We start from the raw sequence: 23600 nt of genomic DNA, 5'->3' as shown, positions 1-23600 counted from the left end.
ACAAGCGGCCGTCGCGCGCTCTCTCGGGACACATTGAACACTCACGCAACCATTATAAATGGAAATGAAACATAATTTTATCATAATGACTTTTGACTTATTTTATTTTGATATTTGCCTACAAACAAAGATTATTAATTTAACATTCATATTTCTCCTTGCAGAATTTTGTTCTCCATACATCACATATAGTCAAATTACATCTATTTCATCGTGGTAAAAGAGCAGACAGTTTAATCAAAAATTAATACAATTTTCTGTTCTGGCTTTTTATAGCCAAATCAATTGGTCTCACTAAATTTTGCTACATGCTTCTCCTTGGAAGTTTGCACATTTCTTTATCAATAACATAAAAATACGTTGGGGGATATTCACATTTCACTTGCTAAGTTAGCACCAGCAATGTAAATTTATTGTTTTTACAACTAGAGTATTATTTCCTATTTCCAGAGTGAATTTATTACATTGATTTTTTTCCACTTTACAGTACAGTTTTAAAAAATAAATACCATTCTGTGCCAGCAGTAGCCTTTCGATCAAGTTACAAAATTATATATTTCTGTATATATTAATTGTTCAATTACCATTATATTTCAAATTTTCACAATTGAATGTATGTGCGTGAGATTTGTAAAAGTTTTGTTTTTAAAGCACATTTAACAAGTCAATATGAGCAATACCATGTTTCGTACAATAATGTCCTCTTTCTCTACACGTAATTAGTGTTGTTTAATTAAAGCCTCTTTCATGAGGGCAAAAACATGAACATCTTTTGTGAGTGTAACTAGCATTGAAACAGTCGGATCTTAAAATATAATATTGATTGTACTTAAAGAAAGTTGGAATGCATTTGAACTCATAAGTTAAATTTTATAACAAATCGAAAAAGCGTGTTTATTTTAATGCAGGCCCGTAACATTAAATTTTTGCCATTAATTCAACCAGTCTCAATTTCAATATTTTCTAATCCAAATACTGCTTATTGGTCAAAATTCAGCAAAATCACTAAAAAAATCTCATAAAATTTTCAACTGCAAAAATGACTAAAATCTACAAAAAAGATGTCAAAGTCAAGCTTTTAAGATGCAAATTTTTTGAGAAACTTGCGCAAAAAACACACCACTTTTGGCGTAGTCTCTTACTGCGAGTCTGCAAATCACATAAATGTATGTAATAGTGCACCAAGAACTTCAAACTCGGTGCTCGAGCACCATGTCTGGACGTCTGGGAGCCGTCTTAGGGGTGTGGGAGGCGTCTGAGGTGGTGTGTTTTGAGGGGTGGTCCGAAATTGGGTGGTCGGAGTGGCGGAAGCTGGACGAACGGCAAACGATCTTGAGGAAAGCTTGCACACACGGTCGGCGCCGACATCGCAGGAGGACGTAAATGTAGGGGTCGAGGGAGAAGTGGAAGGACATCAACACGTCCGCCAACCGGAGAAGGGGTGTCGCACTAGGGTACATGCGTGAAACTGGGATTGCAATCTGAAAGAAACAAAAATTTTCATTTAATATTGTTAAAAATTGTAAAAAATAAAAAAAAAGCATCGGCCATCAAATGAAAGAATTAAATTTCTAATTTTAAGAGCAGTATTTTTTTTAAATGAATAGAGGTAGTATATAGGTAGAAAATTTAATCATGTTGCTTTAAGATATTCCTAAACTACTTGCTAGACTTGCATTTTTCGCATTTAGTATTTTATTATTTTAAGCAAATCCCAGAAAAAAATATTCTTGAAAGTATTAAAATTATCAAAATATATCCTGCTACTAAAAATAAGCAACGGTGTTAAACTTTTACAGTTAAAAATTGATAATATAGGGGCTGTTAAATGAGGTTTGAAGATGTCATTAGTACCGAAATGGAATTAATGCAGATTTCATGCAGATCAACATTTGGCTTGGGAGGAACATAATAAATTTGCATTAAGTGGCTTTCATTAATCCAATTAAACAATTCCATAAGGCCATTGTTCTGGAAGCAAGCCAATTATGGAAATCTGCGCAGTGCTGCTGAAAATTATCGAGCTCGTCGCGATTTAATTATCATGCGTTATTTATAAAAAAAAAAAAAAAACGTTTCTGATCCAAAATGCAAGCAACGATTGAACGTGAAAAGCTACATCGAAAAACACTTTTGGAAAGTGCGAACCATTTGGGGCATCCAGCAGACGAGGAAAATGACGCAGAGGGCGGTCATTAGGCGCACAAAGGCCAACTCCTCGTGGGTGGCCGCCAGCGACTTGGAGGCGGCCAGGCTGCGGTAGTTGGACTGGGTGTTCGTGGACGAGCGGCTGCTGACCCTGCGGTCCAGCATGGAGCGGCGGCCAATGCTGCACAGGGCGCGCACCACCGCCAGGTTGAAGCCCACGATGGCCACGCACAACAGTGACCCTGAATTCGCAAAATAATCTCCATTAAATCAAACAAATTTGCACTGACAAAAAATTGTTTTTAAAATTATATTTAGAGCGCCTTTTCCTCTGCATTATAAGAATATTATTTGTGCTGTTTAACTCACTTATAAAGTGATCTTCCTGTTTAAATGTCGTTTTAAAATTGCACATACTTAAAGAGTCACAGATTCATTGACAACGCCTTCTTGTTTTTACAAAATTAAATTTTCAGTGCTCTCAAAAACAAAAAATTCAATCTGGGAAAAATTTTACCAACGTCAAAGGTTGATAGACGAACTATTTTTAGGTCTGTAAACTATTTAATGAAAAATATATTACGCTGCTATTAATTGTTGTTGATGATGCTTCAAGGAATAGACATTTATGTAATTGCAACTATTAATTAATTTAAAACTTCACATTCGCAACGTGAGATAGACTTTTTGTGCCTTTGTAACTGGTTATCATTCAAATTTGTCTTGGGAGAAAGAACAAAACATCAACATTGCCTGTTATCCCAATTACTTCGTCAACAGCGCTATTGACAATATGATTAATTAGACCGTCTATCATTAGCTCTTTTAATAAAAGCAGCCAATTAATATTAATGACTGCAAAGCTCGTCAAAAGCACATTTCACGTTCCTCTAGGCCAGCAAAGAAAATCTGTGCTGCAAATATTCACTTGACTCAACTCGATCGCATAAAATAGAAATCATGTGTCAGTCGAGTGACAAGGAAACGAGTCAAACATTTCATTTACTCGAAGTCTCTATTTCCCGCTTCACTTCCCCCTGGAAAGAATATTGTTCTCGACAGAAAAAGGAAAAAAATCTTACCGAAACTGAAGAAAAGATAGGCATAGGCAATTCCAGCCGGGTCGGTTGCCTGTCTGTACCTCTCACAGCGAAGGGGTGGTCCGGGGTTGTAATATTGGCCGAAACCGAACAGCGGCAGACTGACGAGCAACACCACTAGGGCCCATAAAGAGAAAATACTGCGCCGTATCAGGTGGTACGTCACGTGCTGCAAACAGAATTGAACGCAGAGTGGTCAATTAAACCAAAATTTATGTAAACGCTGTGCGGAATTCGTGCCGCATCTCCCTTTTAATTTAGCGGCTCGCATATTAATTGGAATTATATCGTCAATGCCCACAGCGAGATTAGCCAGCCCCATTGTTCCAGATAATCCTGCTTTAGAAAAGAGTAAAGCATCGCAGTGGCGAGAGCGCCTGCTGTCTGCCAGATACAACCAGCGCGATTTGCTTAGTGGGCGGGTTGCATAACTTGCCGGCTCTTGTTCTTTCAAGAACAGCACGTTTAACAGAAAATCAATAAACAAGTTTCATTAAAAATTTTCCAGTTCCTCAAGGCAAAAGAAGGTGGGCGAATATTAACAGGAACTTTGTATGTTCGGACAACGATGCTCCTTGTATTTAGAACTAACCATTTACAAAACTTAATAACGCTTTCCTTATCAGGAGCTAATATTTACAAGGGGATGTCGGAAGATTATAAAAATTGTTCATAGTCTGCTTGTCTACTATCAGACTCAAAAGTCGGCTTCAGGCTGAGTATAGTTTAAAAATTTTAAAATTGATAAATTTGGAAATTTTCTATAAAAAAAATATTTTTTGCACACTCTTGTTGGTTTTACAATTAAAATTATTTCAGATTTATATTTAAAAAGCATATTGCTTCATATTTTTTTTACTATTTGAAGCCTATTTTATGAAATTTTAAATTCTGACATTTCAAACAGAGACAAGGAAAATATTTTATCAAAAATTAATTACAATTAATTATATGACTGTTTCCTTCTATGGCTCATTTTAAGCTTTAAATCTGATAGGTCTAATGCATGTAATACAAATTAGCCAAATATAAAATTGGCTAATAATCTCCCGATTAGATCTATCTTATTTCTGTTGAATCAGCTTTCCTTTACTCAACAGTTATCTTAAAAGTTGGACACTTTTACATAATATAGCCTATCATTGAAGAAAAGGCAGAACTTTCTTTTGTTCCGTTTTTATCCAGCCGAAATCAAGCAGGTTGAACGTATCAAAAGTAATTGCAAAAGTTTCGACACTGAAGCCATTCCAGTAAAGTCAATGCGAAATTGATATTGCGGAAAATATGGGTATTCTTTTTGAGCCTTCATTAGTCGCAATAATTTTGCAGTCCTCTCCGTGTACCACAGGCGAGCTCAATATAGTTAATGGCGTCGATTTCTCGGCCCATTAGCCTCATCAATCAAAGGCCAATTCATTATATTTCGCGAGTCGCACGTTATTAATAATACCCCATACGGCTTCCGCGTTATCAACTTGATGTGTTCATCATTTTTCATGCGCCGTTCGCAGCGTCCTTTTGTCCAAAAAGTCTGCACAAATGGCTGCTCTGGGTTGGCCAACAACCAAAAATGCGCCAGGTGCGGCCGTGCACAAAATTTCGTAGAAAATAAATTCGCATGTTCGAATGCGGTGACATGAACATTATCCATTTGGCAGAATTCAAAACTGGCACCACCACGGTCTGCATACACAAAATCATTGTGAATGAACGGTAAATTGAACTTCAAAGTTCAAAATGATAAAAATAATTTTTTTCAAATTGCTATCTGAATATATGAAAACTGATTTGGAGCAGAGGAAATAGAAATTAGTTTTTTATCCATTAATAGTTATTAATAACAAATTATCACAGTTATTTTAGCTACCAAATCCCAGCAGCAGCCGCTTTTGTATCAAAGCACTTTTAACTGTATGTCAATTCTTGACTCGAATTTCTTTTAAGTTTTAAAATTGTTTGTGCAAAGATGTATCAAGATCTCAATTTATTTCATTTAGATTTCTAAGCGTTAAATGCGTAAAATTATAAGATTTGAATTTTGAGTTCATAATTATATTTGTGCAGTCTCTTATTATCAAATTTTGCAATCACCACATTTACAATACAACACAAATCACTTTTAGTGGTATATTGTCAACAAACGCTTGGCAAATAAAAGAGGATATATATCCGGAATACCCCAAAACAAAGAAAGTTCGTCCATTCATTCCGTAATAAAAACTGATTCAGAGAGCGTGGACGGGTGTGAAAGCAAAACAAGTAAACATATATAAAAGGATGATAAAACACAAAGAGCGCTCGGATTCCAAAAGTTCCACTTTGTAGTTCTCCTGCTTCAATAACTGGAATCATTGTCGGACTGTAACTCAGACCCGGCTCACAACAGAAGACAACACGATAAATTGCGAACCGTGCCCTTTGTGTACTTAAGCCCCGCAAATCCGCCCAAACACGAAACTCGTTTAACCCTTGCCAGAAGGCCAGAAGCAAAGGGATTGACGTGAGTGAGGAAAAAGCACTTCTTGTTTGTCGTTCACAGGGGTCAAACCGAGGACCGATTTTGCGAGGATTGATTTTGCCATCAGCAAAAAACGTCACCCAGCAAAGACAAAGGATGCGAAGTCACGCCGTCTGACTTGACAGCACAGAGGAAGGCAGGTGCATCCGCGAATTTAATTAATGATCTTTTTTCGGGGGGACCCTGTCTTTCTTTTTCTAACTCGGCGGTGGCTTCAGGTGCGATGCTGCGGATTTGCAATTTGCTCACGCGCCCCGGCTGTTTTGAGTTTGTAAACAGAAGCGCGGCGTCGCTTGCATTTCAATGTGCGATGAGGAACGCGCGCGTTTCTTCTGCAACTTTTTACATAGGCTCGGCAAGAATTTTAATCGGCGGCGTGTGCAAGGAATTTTCCTCAAAACGCATGTGCAACTCGTGCCAATTTATTTATTTATTTTTCTGCGTGGGAAAACCGTGTAGACAGAGGAAAAGGTTTGATCGTGGAATGCTTTAATTCAATTGCTGCGGGCATTGATTGTGAGAGTAATTGAGCCGAACAAAGGGTTCTCCTTTTCCCAACTCATTGCAGACGCAAAGCCGTTATTTTCAATCAGTCACTGAATAATGCCAGACGATCCGACATTTAACTGGGTTCGTGCCAAAAATTGAAATCCTTACAAACTTGCAAAATTTAAATAGAAATATAAAGACGAATATAACAGCAAAATTAAAAACTGGGTTAATTCACGCGGAATAATAAAAATGATCTCCATAATTTTATCAAAAATAAAATGAAGATGATTAAATTAAAAATTAATTTAATGTAAATGGTCAGGTTATTTTTTATTTCAAAAGTGTGAACATATTAAAAGATTTTAAAAGTTTTAGTTGCAAATTGTGTTTATTGATCTATCACAAAGGCAATTGCTGCCCATAACGGGATACATTCAAAATTATACAAGTTTTAATGCAAATTAATAATAATTAATTGATTATGTAAATTTTATCTTAAAATATTATCAATTCCTGCGTACATAAAACCATCAATAAACAGCAGTGGTACTTCCACCAAATTTTCACTTACCTCAATACAACATCTTGTTTGTTCTTTACTGACTTCATAAATAGTTCTGCCAAATCGATCAGTTGTATCAAATGCTCATTATTTTCCCCTAAATTATCTCCTCATTACGTTTTTGATGGCTAATTAAGGCCATGGAAAGTTGCAAAAGCTAATTTTGCAACCTGTTTAAAATCGATCCCAGCAAAATGCTAATGCTGTTTTGCAATTCAAATGCGCACAGAATGAACGTGGTGAAATTTTCCATTTCCTACTTATCTCCATTTTTCTCTAAAGCACAACCTGGAGAGCAACAATGGCCTACGCCTTTATGCTAATGCGACGAGGAGTCAAAATACGAGGTAAAATGAATTAAGGGTTATAACTTTATCTTTATAACAACAAGAAGTAAACTTTCAAAAAGTTCAGTCGGATTTAGATTTTAGTGGTCATGACCTTAAAACTTTTTTACGGTTTGTTTTGCTGTCACAATAAATCCCGCGTTTTTAAATCCAAGGCTGCAGTCGTAAATCTGCAAACAAATTGGGCTACACTAAAATAAACACTCGCATATCAGACCAGTTCAAATTACATTTCATTGAACAGAGGCAATTGCCCATTTGGTGCTCATTATTCTAAATACGAGAGCCGCTGATTTATGAAAATGTTGCGCATACGGGTACCACTCTAGCGGATGATTTGATCATGCAATAATTATGCACATCTCATTGAACCACTCTGATAGAACGGCCATTCATGCCTGCATTGCTTTGATTATAATTTTATGACTCTTCCGATATAAATAACTATAAATAAGGTTTGGTCTTTCACAAACATCCGCCGTAGCGTAATTTTTTTCTGGGTCTCGTCACTCTCTCCTCTTAATTCAATTAAGGGCTGCCACTCTCTGGCAGGCCGAGATAATTGCATTATTCACAGGGGCTCTTATCCCGACGTATTTCAACCAGATGCTGCTGGAAAAACCTCCCTGTCTGTATTGTTTTTCCTCCAAATCTGCGAGTTTTGCTGTTATTGATTTTTTCGTCAAAGGTTCCGGCAGCTTCTTTTGAAAAAGTTAGCTGAATTAATTAATGAAAAGACGAGTGGAGGAAGTGAGGAAATTCGCTGCGCAATTTCAAAGCCGTCCAACTTTGCTGGAAGGATGTCTTTTCTTTGTTTTTCTCAATAACGTCGGTGAACGCCTTTTAGAAAAATTCATTTTTGAGGACGGCGCAGTCTACTTAATTTTCCGCTTGATTAAAATTCTTGGCGTGTTCGCTTTGCTGATGACATTCTGCGCGAAGAAATTCATGATTCTGTCTGAAAATTATTGTTGACGAATTTTTATTTTTCAAGTGAAAGGTCTGAATTCCTTTAGGGCTGGTGATATTTAGTTAAATAGTACATATAAGTCATATTTTCCAAATTAGCAAAGTAGTTATGTTTTAAAATACGTTCTTTTTGCAATATTTTACATTAAAAACACCAAAATAACACTAGTTTTATTTATAATAATTACTAATGGGGTATTAAGATTAAAAAGTATTTATTTTTATTTTATTAATTAATTGTATTAATATCAAGCGCATTATGACTTTTTTAAAGTAGCAATATAAAGTTATAATATCATATCATATTAATTTTTATTTTTGCATATTGACAACTCGAAATCAGAACTTCTGAGAATTATTTATAATAAACAATTTTTAGGATCTGTTTACTGATTAATATAAATACAATACTCTGTAACTATTCCATATTATTAATTATATATAAATTTTTCTTAATTTGAAAATTTTGCAACTTTTATATAAAATTTAAGCGATTAAATTATGACTCGGAATAGATTTGAACCTAAAAAATTAATAGCAAATTAGGTGGTCTCTTCTGCGCACCGTCAATAAAGGGCACAGGCCAACAAGACAAAATTGTCTTATTGTAATTTTGACGATAAAAAAAATAGACTTAGGCCAAGCAGGTTGCTTTATAAAATATGCAAAAAGATAAAATTGTAATGCCGCTTTGAATGGAATCCACGGAACGAACAAACAGATTCTGTTAAAAGATATTTTTAGCTTTGTGCCAATATTGCCATTTTTAATGTTCTTATCTAATGGCAAACACACCATTTCAAGCAAAAGTTTGCTCAAACGGAAAGGCATTTCCAGCCATTAGAAGCGATAAAATTAATTTCGGCAATATTTCAACCGCCTTCGGCGCCACATAAGCGCCTTTAAACTACAGCAAAAGAAGCTCCTCGAATGGAAAAGAAGATTGCAATCTCTCGCAACTTTTACTACTTTTGTAACACGTACGCTACCACACGTCTTGGAAGTACAAAAAGTAATTCAGGCGCACTTGAGTTTTAGTAACCAGATTTGCGGCACACAAAATGCCTTTCTCAGGGTCGACAATGGCGTTTTCTTTTCTGTTCCGCTGGGAGGATATCTTTTCCAGATAGGTGTGGCGGCGAGTGGTCTTTTTTAACGAATCGCCCATTAAACGCTCGTTGCATCATAAATTTTTGCTACATTTCGCCGCTCGTAAAATTGCACAGCGCCATCGGCGACTTTAATTAAACATCAAGAGCTCGCAACAATGGGCCATTGGCGCATTGTTGTCGGCGATAAAGGAAGTGTCGTTGCGTTTGAATTGGACAGCCGCGTATTTAATATGCCTGATGAGAGAGCAAACAAAGGAACAGCAACATAATGAGCTCATTGGTCACGGCCAAGGGCAGACGCAAATTTAATTGAGAAATGAAATTCGCAAACTTTTTGATCCTAACTTTTTACCACTTACACTTAATTGGACCATATATCGCAATTTATGATGCTGTTAATTTGCAATTTATCCAATGCAAATTTTTAACGAGCCGACTTAAAAAACTTATCTTCATCCGAAGCTCTAACTAAAAAATTCTCTTTTAGAATACAAAAGAGAAATGTAGCGACGGAAGCAAAATTATACACCAAAAGCGAATCTGTAAGCAGCTCAGCTCTTCGTTGGAGCGCTTTGTCTCTACTTAAAAGCACTCTGCACTAACTAGAGAGAGATTCAGCACTGACAAATAGAAAACGCATTTCAGCAGAAATCCGTAGGAGCGACTTTTGGAGAATTTACTCTTTTACTTTTTCTACTTTCCGTCTGCGTTCCTCAGGCCTCCAATAAAAAGCGGTCACAGTGAGCAAATATAAATAGTGCAATCAATCACCAAAGCGAATCACTTTCATTCGCCCACGGGAAAGGTCAAATGCGTCCGTATCTCTGCTGGCGTCAAATGAGTGAAAAAAATATTTGTAGGCAAGAAGCGTGATAAATATACCAAGGGCGACTTTTGCCAGCTGTTTGTTTTGCTGTGCGGATAAATAGAGACAATGCGATTAATCACAGAGGGGTGGTAGCTTTCCAGCGAGAGAGTCAATTTAATTAGCACGGTAGCCTCAAGGCCGGCTTAACTCATTAATTAATCGCACGTTTACCCTTGGAACGTATAAAGGGGTTGATTGCGAAAAGGCGACACAATTCTGCGACTCAATTGATGAGAGGAGCCCAAGCTCAAGTTGCGCCCCGGCACGGCCAGTTTATTGGGTTAAAGTACAAGGGCAGCAAAACTAACAGGATTGAGATGCGCACACGAGACCAATTTTGGACGTCGGTTTTACTTTTTGGGGACTTTAGAGGGTGAGACTCCGGTACTGACGGGGTGATTTATTGCACGCTGGCTACTACCCTAAAAGGATGAAAACTGTTAGTTTACACCGAAGCTGCAATATGTGAGAAAATTAAAACAGACTCACGATTCTCATTAAATAAAAGCTTAATTTCGCTCAATTTTCCCATTTTTGTTTTTAAAAGCATTTACAAGGTTCAAACTTTGGGGAGGGGGTGAAAATGAAAAATAAAAGGATATTAAAAGGAAAATAAATCCGAGTGCAATTTTAAGACTAAAATCATTCACCAAGCGCCAAAATACTTATAATATAAACATTCATTATCACGTCAAGTTAATACTTATATCATGAAATAAGTATTACGTTTTTCTACAATTATAAGCAGGTTTGATATTTACTTAAACAAACATTAAATAAATGTAATAAAAACATTTAATTATTTATATTATTGATATAATACATATCTGCATATCCCTTGAGAAATCAATAAAAAACAAAATTAATTATAAAAATGTATTTAAAAGTTCAAAAGATTGAGAAATTATTTATTTTGCAAATGCATTGTAAAAGAATGATTAGTGCAATCACAGCAGTAAATTAATAAAGTTTTAATTAAGTTGAAAAATATCACAACGGAAATAAATAATTATATTTTTATTTTTCTTTGCTTCTCGTTAAATATATTTGTTTTTACGTTTTTAGTGTTTTTACAACATATTTTTGTATACATATGTTTTTATTTATAAATGATTATGCTCCTCTATTATTTCTAATTTCTAGAAAGTCATATTTTTTTAACTTACAACATTGATTATTGAAAAGCAGAAAAAATTGGAACCATTGCATTATTTAATTATTTGCTGTTTACTTAAATGCAAATTTGTCTAATAACGTGAAGAATAATATGCGCTTATTACGTAAAACTATTACAAAAAAAACTTGATTCATTGTCGGTAATAAGACACGCCACCGGCACGCCACGGCAAATTAGCTTCATTTTCACTTTCAACGAACGCGGCATTCTTTCCACGAAAAACTGCTACTAGCTCGGCATAACCGCCACGCCAATATAGTCTGGTTCAGCGACCCCATTTGGGGTAGGTAAGGGGGTGGCAGCAGACACTAGAGTGTAGGCGAGAGTTAAGTAAGCGTGCAAATGGCCTCGAGACCACCCTGCTGTCTTTTTCCAATCTCGGCGTGTGCGAAACTCCCTGGAGAGGAGATCGACCTGCCGCCAAATCGACCGACCCCCGTCATTGAAAGGTGACGCAATTTTTGATTCCGTGTGCAGAAAATGTTACGAACGCGTGCCCAGTTATTATTGGAACGGGCAGGGTGCAACAGGTCACAGAAAATGTGACCTACATTATCCTGTGAAGAGCGCGTCACGTAATCACAGCAGCCCTTCAGAGTCCTTTCCAATGAAAATTATCTCAAGAGTAATGAAAGAGGAGTTATTTTGGTCGATTGGTTTGATTTTTATATTATTAAGAAAATATGGTAAAGTAGTGCTTCACAAGTGAAGTGCCTTTTTGATTAACTTTGAACCTTCTCTGCAATAGCACAGCAAACAAACAGGCAGAACCTCTCATTGATCACATTTTTTCTACGAAATCGTAATAATTCTCGATGACGTCAGCCAGTCGCATTAAAGATCAAAACTCAATCACCCGAGTTGTGCAGTTACGACTCGAGTGAAACGAAGGAGGATGGAGAGCGACGAGCAAATATACACTCGTTTTTTTTTTTTTTTTTACTTGCGCCGCCTTTTTATAGGAGAGCATCTTTCTGACTTTTAATTTCTATTTTCATTGGAGCTGGGACTGCTGGGAGGCGCGTGCAAAAAAATTATTACACATGCCGGAATGCTCCAGTTGCGCAATCAAGCTGACGGGTGTACGTAATCTGAAGTTATAACGCCGCTTCCTCCTTGGCGCATGCAAATGAGAAGCTCTTCTTAATGGTTCTGGTCATGCGAATCTGAAACTTGGCCCTTGTCAGGAGTAATTAGCAGATTTAGATTCGCTGCGTGCCGAACGCCTAGCGTTCTGTCAATGATTTTGGCACCGGCCTAGAATAATTTTCGCTCCTTATCTCCAAGGGCCATCACGTCGTAAAAACAAAACTCATAGACGCAATTTAAATTTTTGGTCTCACCCGCTAGAACTTCATGTATTTTCTTTGTGCTGTACGGCAATCAAATTAGGGCGGCGACTCGTGAAATGAAAGAGTAAAATTCATTCTTTTCAAGAGGGTTGACTGAATAAGCATACTTGTGAGCCCTCCTTTGTTATGTTACGCCCTGTATTTCTGAATTTCTAATTACTGTGCTCGAGCCGACTTTTAAAAAAGCGTTCTTCTGATGACTGACTGGTTACAATTTTAAAACTAATTTTAAAGAGTTACATGGCAAAGCCCAACTATTTTTCGCTATTTTCTTACGTAATATATTATATAGGCGCGGGTCAACCCAAAATGCAATACATTTGTAAAACACGTGAGTAATTAGTTTTGAAAATTTTTTTTATTGTAATTATCTTTTCACAAATAAATTAATAAGTGTTTCCTCTAGATTTTTTTAACAGTACAACTGCTGGACGTTTTAAAAATAATTTCATTAAAAGTTTTGTCATTTGCTATTTTGTTTTGTACTGAATGCATAATGAATGAATAATGAATGATTGACAGTTGCTGACAGGACTTCATTTTTCCAATCAAATAACGTCAAAAAGGACATGGTATAAAAAGACATCCTGGTGAATAAAATCCACGATGAGAATTTTAAATTTAAACAAAATTTCAATTATTTAACACTCATGGTATACAGAAATCACGTTAGGGATGTTGAATGCCATGTTATAAATTTTATATTAGCACAGAAAACAGCAACAGTGCATTTTTTATAAAAATTGGAAAGCACATGTTCACTCTGGATAATTGTAACTCTCAAACGCAAACATATTTTTCATGTCAAAAATTATTATTATTATTATTATTTTTGGGAGGGGGGGGGGGGAATAATAAGAAGGTTCTTAATCTTTAATGGATTTCTTGAGGACATTTTACTATACTAAAGTATTTAGAGAGATTCAATATAAAGTGGGTTTCTATTTCTGATCTGATCTCTTAAATTATGCTTAACGCCATGAGTTTCATTGTAACTTTTGAGTCTATAAAGAGATTATTTATGTCTCTTTAAACAGCAGAACTTCAGAAATGATGAGAACTACCAACTCTCATCAAAAGTGTTTCTCTGAACACTTCTCCAATTTAGTAAATAATTTGAATTAGCTCTCAACGGCTTCCTCTGATTTCGCCGAGGGATAAAAGCGTTCATCGCTGCCTTGTCATCCGACTGGTGCTGCGTGAAGAAGGTACGCGCGAATTTGCTCGCTGCAAAGCGAACCGATTATGAGCGGCTAAAAGTTTGCCACTGGCTGCGAGACAATGAAAAACACGCGCGCCTTTAGAAACAAAAAGGCAAAAAGTTCTTTCCTAGCTTCACGTCTCGCCTGGAGTTGACGAGATGAATGGCCTGGTGATAAATTTGAACCCCCAGCCTGAGCCGAAGGGCCAGGCGGAAGAGATGCAGTACTTATATACATCATCGGCGCCAGGCAATTTTTCATTTTACTCGCCTGCCTCATATAATCCGAAATCAGATACTTGTTATGCTCCTCTTTTCAATTTATCTCCCTGGTGTCGAATGTATATTATGCAGATGTGAAAATCCCTTCTTTCATGCCGGAGAAGTCGATTTGTGGACTTTATTTGTGTGTATCTATCCGATGGGGATTGAATTAAAAAAGTTTCTGTTTTCATTCAAGCATGTTAGAAAAAAGTTATGTGGAGGCGCAACATAATTTGGCGTTAATGCAGGTTGAGGGCTGAGGGCCAATTTATTTGCCCGCTACCGTCTTTTCCGCTCCAAAGAAAATAACCTCCAAAAGTTTAGTGATAAATTTTGAGGCAAAAAAGTATCCAAAAGACTACTTAATAGATATGAGATCTCGCATTTCAGCACAAAAGTGCCGACTGGATTAACGGGCTAAGCATTTGCATCCCATGGATTCTTCACTTGAGCAATAAGAATTGGCGCCAGGCCAACATTTTCCTTCACTTTCAGGAAGTGGATTTTCGCCAAATTCATAACTTTTGGGAAATGAAGCATTTTTGCGGAACTATTGATAATTACTGAAAATTGCAGAGCTGACCCGCAGACGTGGAATACGTGACTGGTCGCAAAGTTGAGCTCGAAAGCAAGGAAATTTTATGTGGAATGGTCGCTGTTTTTGCTGCTTTAGACGCTTGGCATGGTTGGCAGAGCGTTGAGAGTGAATTTTCAAAATTACAGCTTGGGAGTGCGCTGTGCGACCGCATATTAATTTGAGAGCTAAGTTCCAGACCATTTACATTACAGTTTTGTTACGTAACGATGAGTTTCAAATAATTTGTGGTTAAATAGTATAGTAGCAAAGTAACACAACTTAATCCGCCAGATTTAATGGATAGAAAACAAAATTAGGTTTTCTCGTGTGTAAATAACAAATATAATGAAATACATGTAAATAATATATAAATTTATTTAGTCTAATGTTTATAATTTGCAAAATTATAAGGACCACAAGGATTCTGTATTATTTACATCTTGCCTTCCGACATTTGTTTTTGTTACGTATCTCAACTTTTGAAAGAATTATTAATTTTTAATATTTAATTTTATTATTTGGAAAAACTTTTTCTTTGTAAACAACCCTCTCTGTTATAATATTTTTTATCAAAAATAAATTCTTACCTGTTGGTAGACGAAGGGGTGCGAAAGGGCCAACCACCTTTCGGCGGCCATGACGAGCGCCACCACCCCGGAACCGAGGCCGAAGACGCGCATCATGAGTCGGGCGACGCAGTAGCCCTGGGTGGCGGTCAGGTGCGGTGGCAGGTACAGTTGGGCGTGCATCAGCACCAACATGCCCAACAGGGCGACCAGGTCGTTTCCCGCCAGGCACCGCAGCATCAGGTGGTGCTTGCTGGTGTTGCGTCCCCAGCCTGGGCGCTTTTTCTCTCGGGACAGAATCACCAGAGCTGCGCCGTTGCCCACCTGCGGCACCAATGAGAAAAATGGGGTAAGAGGCCACGGTCGGACACCCACGCGGGTTGTTTTGAAAACAAAAACACTTTAATTATTTCACTCCAGAGTACACACGTGGGGGTGAAAGTTGGTACCACATCCGCCAGATTTTGTTTCTGATATTCCTATATTTTGAAGAAACACCCTTACTTGCCATGTTGAAAAATTTCTAAATTTCAAACTTTTGCAAAAATTTATTAGATAATTGAAGAAGCGTCAATGTTCACATCACTTAATTCAATTATTCAATAAACAAATCAGAAAAAACCTTCAACTCCTCAGCATTCACCCAAAAATATGTAATGTCCTATTCAAGATTTTCTTTTAGCTTTTTTCAGTATCATATTGACTACAAAAATTATTAAATACCAGCAAATAAAACTGGCGTCGTTTTTATCAATACAGAGGAACCCTAAATGAAAATGACATAAAATGTGCTGCATTATGCACCACCAATAAAGGGCACAGACCAACAAAGATTTGTCATCCAGACCGCAACAAAAAATATTTTAATATTGAGTAAGAAATATTATTAATTAAATATTATTCATTTTTTCAAACTAAATATCATAAAAATCAATTGACAGTAAGAGTTAATCAGGGTTCTCTTGTTATTAATAGTGAGCTGGGGTTTTTAAGCACTGATCACACTGATGGTTGTGTGTTGCTGCGCTCATGCGTTATCTAAACATGAGACTCTTGCACCATTTTGGGCTTAAATATCAAAGGTAAGATATATTTCGTATTCCTTTGAACCAAATAATGAACACCTGCAACATCATTCAAAATTATATCGATTTTTAGGTTCATTAAACAATGTTTTTGGTATTGTCGGGTATTGTGAGGACTTGAATATTTCAATCAAGTCACGCGTTTCTCCGGCACTGAAAGTTTTAGTTTAAAATAATGTTTATTGGTAAATCACGCAGTATTGAATATAATATTTACTTTTAAAGTTTACAGACCAAATGTAAATAAGATCTGCTTGGAAATTTTCGAATTAGAAATCAGCAAATCAAACTTTATGGGTAAGCAAAAGTTCTCATCTCTCAGACAGACGAACAAACAGTATAGTTTAACGATCTGAAGCTGCGGGTGTTGAAGAGATATGTATACAACTACAGATTCGAGAATCAGTGCTAGGGTCGGCTGTAATTCTCAGCAGGTTGTGCCTTTTGCTCATATCTCTCGGCCAGAGCTTTTTCATTAGAAGAGACTTCAAAGCGGCGACACTGACACGGTTTGTCTCTTTCTCTATGTGGCCCCGTGGTGGTGTGCACAACACAAAATTGCGCTACGATTTCCTTGCTTGCTGACCTGCACACTCGCTATATTTGGTCGTGAGCACCGTATGTAATTTTCCGGACGTACGCCGGTCAGCGCAGAAATCCAATTCCGCAGGCGGAGGCAGCAGAAGCACGATGAGCAAAATTGAATTTGCGCTCTTTCGCCCAAATGTGTGTGCGCGAGTCTGCATATCTATGCCTTGGGTTAAATGATTGTAATGATCGACCGCTGAGCGAAAGGAGAAAAAACATCATGATTAGTCAGAACTTCACAATTTTCCGCCATGATCCACCAAAAGTCACTCGGGAAAAAGATAATCGATCCCCGAGTAGTGCAAACAGCCGTAGTGAGTTTTTTGCTAACGGAGTGTTTATTAGGGTGGTGGCGTCTCTCGCCACGTTGATTAAGGGAGGACTCATTTGCGAGACAAAAAGAAATTAACGAGCTTCAGTCAGGATGAATTTTCAAAGGCGCAAAAAAAACTAATCCACAGCACTCGCAGCCTCTATCACAAGATTATTGACGTTCATTTTTTGTGACACGCACTCTCGTATTGATTGAGGCATAATCAAGTTGGATCTTTTCAAAATTTCAAGCTCAACAATGGTTGATTGAGTGGCGTATTTTTTGCGCGAGAAGACGAGCTTCGGAGCTTCATATAAAATTCTCAGTGTTAATAAAAAAGAGAGTGAAGCATCAAAGGGAACTGTGAATTTACTGATACTGAAATATAAAAAGCCCTTTACACATTTAAGTGCTGCAACAGAGCTTTTCAAAACACTGTGTGGCCGGTTTTAAGCACTACACTAAAAAGAATGAGAATAGTTAATAATTTACAATAAAGTCCATACTCATTACACTCATATTTATCTGCTTTTTCTTCTCAAGCTGCATTTTAATAAAAAAAAAACATTATAAAGCTGAATTGTGATTGTGATATTAGCCAGTAACATGATAAATAAATAATATTTCCACCAGCATTTCACAATTTTAAGAGGATAATGAATATTTGGTATGGTAAAAATTTGTGGCGAAATCTTTGTTGTTTTGAAACTTACCTCATTGAAATCTAAATTATGCTATATCCATGCAAATGAATTTAAATAAAAAGTTGCCCTCCATTGAACTGATGGACAAACTTCTTGGAATTAAAAAAGTAAAAAAAAAAATCAAAGGCTCAACTCGGCTCAACCTATTAAAAGTAATTGTGGTGATTTTTCATTAAAAAAAAAAAATAATAATTTATTTAAATTGATAGGTAACACCTAAACATCATGGCTTTTTAAATTTAATGATTTTTTTTGCAAGTGGACACCTTCAGCGCTGACAGTGAATTTTTATATTTTTGCTACATTCAACTTATGCAGTTAAAATTTCCAAATTTACTTTGAAATGAAATATTGCACAATAATGCAGAACTAGTTGATCTATTTTCTGGTAAACGCAAAGCACGAATAAGTGCAATTAACTGATAGGATCTTTCTATTGGGGTCAAATGAAGTGACACACGTCCAACGATACCGCGCTGTTAAGTGCCAATATACAGAGACTAAACTCCCCAGATGCGAAACTTGCTCATTCGATTTGCTTTTCGTCAAACTAGCCCTTGCCAAGCTCAGACGTGCAACTTTGCCAGGCAAAAATATTTATTTAAAAACGATGGGCACCAAAATTCTACTTGGATGGAAAAGTTATATATCGAATTCAAGGGGAACTTTGAGGACCAACTCACCACTCCAAGTACGTAGCTGGCTGTGATCACGGCCTGCATGGCCACCCCCAGATGCCTCCTTGGGGTGGCTGACGGTGCCACAGATGCAAACTCGGTCGTATTTTCAAGCTGCTCAAAGAAACTGGTGGCGTTCAGTGTCCAGCGGACTTCCGTGGACACTTTGGACAAAACCGAGCCGACCATTTTGAGTGTAAATTCCTGAAACACAAATGTTACACACAAAATCAGTGAGCTAAAATTTGCTTCCAATTAAAAAAGATGAAAAATTTCGCTCGGTGTGTGTCAAAAGGCCTGCTTGTGAATTTGAGCGTCAGCTGCTCTTTTTCCCAACTCTCCTCTTTTGATATTCTCAGGTATAATTTATAATTTTTTTTTAATTTGCAACTATAATTTTCTCACAAGTAACCAAAATCTGCTACTTTTGTTCTTAACGATGAATAGTTCATAATAAATCACAAATCACCGAGAATAAGTAGGAGAAATAAGAAACTTAAGAAAATAATTGAATTTATGTTTCAGTCCCAGTGTGATGTGAAGTACATGCACACCAAATGAAGCCTTTTTTAAATAATATGACATATGATGTATGCTTTAAAAAATTCTAATTGCAATTTTACACAAGCTGCATAATTACAATATTTACAATATGTATATTATTTTTGGCCAATTAAAATTCAATTTTTATTTGAGAAATATATTATTAAATTTATCCACACAATATTTTATTTTTAAACAAAGCAAAATATTTCTTTCAGTAAAAAAAAATGTTTTCAAACTTTCAAATATAGTGCAAAAGATTAATAATATTGATGTTGCCTGTGGTCACATTTATTCAGACTGACAATGAAACTTGGGTAGTAGGAAATTAGCACTTTTTGCATACTGCTACGTTTCCAGCTAGAAGTATCAATTCAAGTTCATTGTTTTTGGAAATCGATGTTTTTCAGAAAAATTTTTTCCATTTCGAGGTATTGATATAGTAAAAACAAGTGAATCAAAATTTTAACATTTTGCATTTTATAAAAATGTATGAAGCAAAGTGGCTACTGCGAAAATAAATACACAAAAGCATGAATATTTACTGAAAGAAAAAAATTATAAATTATATTTAAGCTGCTTGAAATGAGACATGTTCTTAATAGTAAATAAAAAGTTTGTCTAGTGGAAAATTATTTTAAAATTTGTTGAAAATTTGAAAAACATTGAACATTGTGATTTTAGAGGCATTTAAATCGCCCTTTTTATATGTTTATCCTTGAAAGAACATTCATACTACCTATTTTTTTCTTCAATTTACTAAAATGCGTGTTGCGAAGCTCAGCTGGCGTGAGACAAGTTTCGCGAGAGTGACAAAAGGCAGCTGCTACTTCAAATCGCTGATTTGCACTAGACCGTCTTTTGCATAGTTGGCAATTCAAAGTTTTTTTCTGGAGTAAGAAAAACATATACGCATCTGCACGACTCTTCGTGCATTTTCGCAAGGTTGTTTTTGTAAATAAAACAATTTACGATTTTTCTCTAAACAGGGTTAACAAGATTTATGCAAATCAAGAATGGTCCTGCATTGTCCACACAAAGGCGAGGTAATTAACTAAATTGTGTGCCACGTTAGCGGTAAATTTGCCAAAGCGACACGTGAGTTATTACGCGTCTAATGAGACAACTAGCATTGCAAATTGCTAGTCCCGCGGGGAGCAAACGACCCGGCAACGCTCTTAGAATTTCCTATCCAAGGCGCACGCGGCTGGAACGGAAAATCGGAAAAGCGTGAAAAGCGAATTACGCCTGTCTGCCGAAGTTAAAGGCTGAAATGAATGACAAACTAAATTTCTGTGCCATCTGCCACGAAAATTGAAATCCCTTTTGCTATGATACATATAAAATATGTCCGATTCAGAGCGAATATATCGATTTTTAAATAAAAAAAAGTCGCAATCGCGGTGTTTTGCAGCTTTTCCGTTCCTTATTTTTTATCTCGCTTCGCAAGCAAATTCTTTTCTCTTTGTCAAGCAGAAAAGCGTACGGTGTATAAATGATGCACAAATAATAGCGCTTCCTAAGGAGATTTCCTGCTTCGCCTCACGCGAAAGGAAGTACGAGTTTAACTAACCGTACGTGCGGATTGATTTTAAGTGGGCATTAAACTAATAAAGAAGAAGAAAGCAATTTAATAGAGGGACGAACAACAATGTATCTCTTTATGGTTCGGCCCCACACCTGAGCTTTGTGTGCTGGGGATGCAAATTATATTAATGTTTTGGTATCCAAATAATAGAGCGATAAATTCTTACTTAAATTTATTAACGGCAGTGGGAAATGTTATGTTTATTGTTTGTGATTTAGTTAATTGTTTTGACGGTCTGCTACTAAATAGTACGTGCGACATGCTTTCTATATATTAATTTGAAAAAAACTTTCTAATAAAATTTTATTACGAAATAAAATATTTCTTTCTTTTTTTGCAAGTTATAACTGTGATTTGATTTGTATACAAAAGCATAATTAATTTAATACAAATTTAATTTTCATTTTTTTCTGACGGGCCTAGAATTTGTCTATTTTGAAAAGATCAAAATCAAGAGCAAGTTGGCAGTTGGAATATCATATATTATTTTTATTTTCAGATTAAAAACCTATTTTTTTTATTGAACTCTGAAATGACTCATCATTCAATTTTTATTCATCAATTTTAAAATAACAAAAATTTATTAAAACTAAATAATTCTGCAATAATTAAAGTCCTCTTGATAAAAAAAATTATGTTATGATGCACCCAAAATAATGGAGATAAAATTGCTGCTGTTGCTACTGGTGATAGATTATTAAAATAATTAAAATTCTTGATTTATTGTCTAACTTAATTATCCACACTTTCCGAGCTAGTTCTAATGAGTATTATTTACAACCTGCAGTTGAGCAGCTTTTGACCAACTTTTTGAAATAGCACAATACTTGCTATAAAACTTATGCTCTAATTTATTTGATCACTGCCACAGCAGCATTATTTAATCGAAGACAAGAAATACGAAGTATCAACAGGCTAACGCTCGCTGCAGTCACAGATTTGACCCAAATCCAGCGAACTGAGCACGTCCTTCGCTTAATCGCCGCGCTCTATCACACTCCCATATGCACTCGGAATCAACATTTTTTTTTATTCAAACTACATTTTAGACTATTTGAACGTTGACATTGTCAACTAAACCGGTTCCCGCGAAAGGTATTTGCGTATATTTGGGGGGAGGGGAGAGATTGCGAAATTCAATCTGTCAGATTCGCAAGACCCGCTCTTCCTGAGAACTCTTGATGAAATTGAATGGGCGCTGAGTGCTGGCTGCATTTTCAGCTGCGCACAAAAAACGTGAGCCTGGAGCAGTGAATGCATTTTTTCACTCTCGTACATCTGTGGCCAAGACTTTAATCTATGTTTATGTTTTTTGTTGTGGGTCGTGGCGTCTCACATGAATTTTTCTCTCGATAGTGTTCCGAGATGTCTCGCTTTGTTTACCAAAATCCAAACTGAATCTCGCCCCTGTTTAATCGGCACTAATTAAATAAATGTTATAATTTGGAGGAAATCTTATCAGAATTTTCTGACATTGTAAGTAGCACACAATTCTTAACTCGGATAATATAATCCTGACTGAATTTCCATTTTTGCGCTGCAGCGATGGAAATAAATTTTTCCGCGGTGTGCTACAATTTGCGAAAACCCTCACGTATTGGAAATAAAATATTCTTTTATGATGATGTTTGGCGCATAAAGTACCCTGTGAGCGTTATTTATTTTCATTTTGCCGCTAAAGCTTTAGTTCGTGACTCCCATTTTCGTCTCCTGCCGATTCACATACACAAAAATTTATGTCAGAGGGTCTGATTTTTAAACAACCGAGGATTTTTGATCAAAACGCCGGACATCGCATTTAACACGTCGATTAATATTTAACACACCAGCTGGCAGATTTTGTGCCGCAGTGAAATTTGATTCGCGTCTAGGTTTTTTTTTATAGTGTTAGAGAAGGCATAAAAAATTGCTGACGGCCTTTCGTTAGGTAATTTACACATAGTACTAGAATTAGATAGTAAGTTCGGACGCAAACAACAGGTGGGCCTAAGATGCTACTTTCTAATTTTTCCGAGTAATCATTTTCAAAAAGCGAAAACTCACCTACATGTCTCTAGGTCCAGAATCCGCTGTGGAGGCGGCGGTCAAAGGGTCGGACAGTCACTCGGAGGCGGCCGCACCGAAACTGAGCGTGCCCGCGCTCCGGAGGCGGCACCGAAGGCCTCCGCTCGCGCCTTTTCTGGAGAGGGGAGACTTCAAACAGAGGTGAATGCTCATCAGAAGCGCCATGCGTACGCGCATTCGGTCTCCGCTTTACATAAATTATTATATAGCTGCGGCATGTGTGCGATTCGCTGGGGCGCGTACAGTAATTTTTGGAAAACCACTTTCCGCTGAGCTAGGGATGCGAAAATTGCGAATGTTGCTTCACGCCTGGTGCTCAATATCTAAGAGAAAGAGCTGCTGACACGTACGCAGATCTGTGAATTATTTAAAGCCACATTTCAAACACGGCAAAAGAGGTCATAAGTGGAAAATTTTGGACGATTTTTACCTTTCTGCTTTTCACCAAAACAGCTGCTGAAACAAAAACAGTTTGTTAACTAGGTTTTGCCTGTTTATCAATTTGTCAGGATCCTCTCGGGTGCCCAACTTTTATAAAAAAGTTGGTTATTAAAAAGAAAATTTCTTAATAGAATTCCCTTATAATGTTAACTGTTATAATTTAAATGAAAATAATTTAATGACAATGGTATTTTTATGAAAGCTATAGGCCTTTATCTGAACTAAAGCGAATCCTAAATATAAATATGGTAAAATGTGTTAAATTAGAAATTTATGTTGCATTCTTTCAAAGTAATCTTGATTGATTAAGAAATCCAATAAAATGCATACAAGCTGCACTGCGA

The 23600-nt window shown here is 36.6% G+C and overlaps 1 protein-coding gene across 3 annotated transcripts; it reads right to left on the bottom strand.

Moving 5' to 3' along the window:
• Window positions 1-90: 90 nt before the first annotated feature.
• Window positions 91-23115, bottom strand: LOC132199988 (prostacyclin receptor). 3 transcript variants are annotated; one of them, XM_059625127.1, is made up of 6 exons: window positions 22795-23115; window positions 18627-18824; window positions 15275-15577; window positions 3231-3417; window positions 2149-2390; window positions 91-1481 (listed from the first exon to the last, which is right to left on the bottom strand). In XM_059625127.1, exons 2-6 carry the CDS (start codon window positions 18807-18809, stop codon window positions 1191-1193), a joined length of 1206 nt encoding a protein of 401 aa, XP_059481110.1. In that variant the 5' UTR covers window positions 18810-18824; window positions 22795-23115; the 3' UTR covers window positions 91-1190. The 3 variants fall into 3 exon arrangements, with proteins under 3 accessions (XP_059481110.1, XP_059481111.1, XP_059481112.1); XM_059625128.1 differs by having other exon boundaries at window positions 22799-22888; XM_059625129.1 differs by lacking the exon at window positions 22795-23115 and adding an exon at window positions 19903-19955.
• Between the last annotated feature and the right edge of the window lie 485 nt (window positions 23116-23600).

The sequence above is a fragment of the Neocloeon triangulifer genome, unplaced genomic scaffold (genome assembly GCF_031216515.1).
Source record: "Neocloeon triangulifer isolate White Clay Creek 2 clone unplaced genomic scaffold, ASM3121651v1 ptg000014l, whole genome shotgun sequence".
Lineage (NCBI taxonomy): Eukaryota > Metazoa > Arthropoda > Insecta > Ephemeroptera > Baetidae > Neocloeon > Neocloeon triangulifer.
This window is presented reverse-complemented; position numbering and strand designations above follow the sequence as displayed.

Bases quoted from the DNA above. Each gene is read 5' to 3' on its own strand.
- LOC132199988 (XM_059625127.1), bottom strand. From the start codon at position 18,809: ATGGTCGGCTCGGTTTTGTCCAAAGTGTCCACGGAAGTCCGCTGGACA. The intron at 15,578-18,626 runs GTGAGTTGGTCC...TTGGTGCCGCAG, and splicing joins CCAGCTACGTACTTGGAGTG to GTGGGCAACGGCGCAGCTCT. The intron at 2,391-3,230 runs GTAAGATTTTTT...TTGCGAATTCAG, and splicing joins CTATCTTTTCTTCAGTTTCG to GGTCACTGTTGTGCGTGGCC.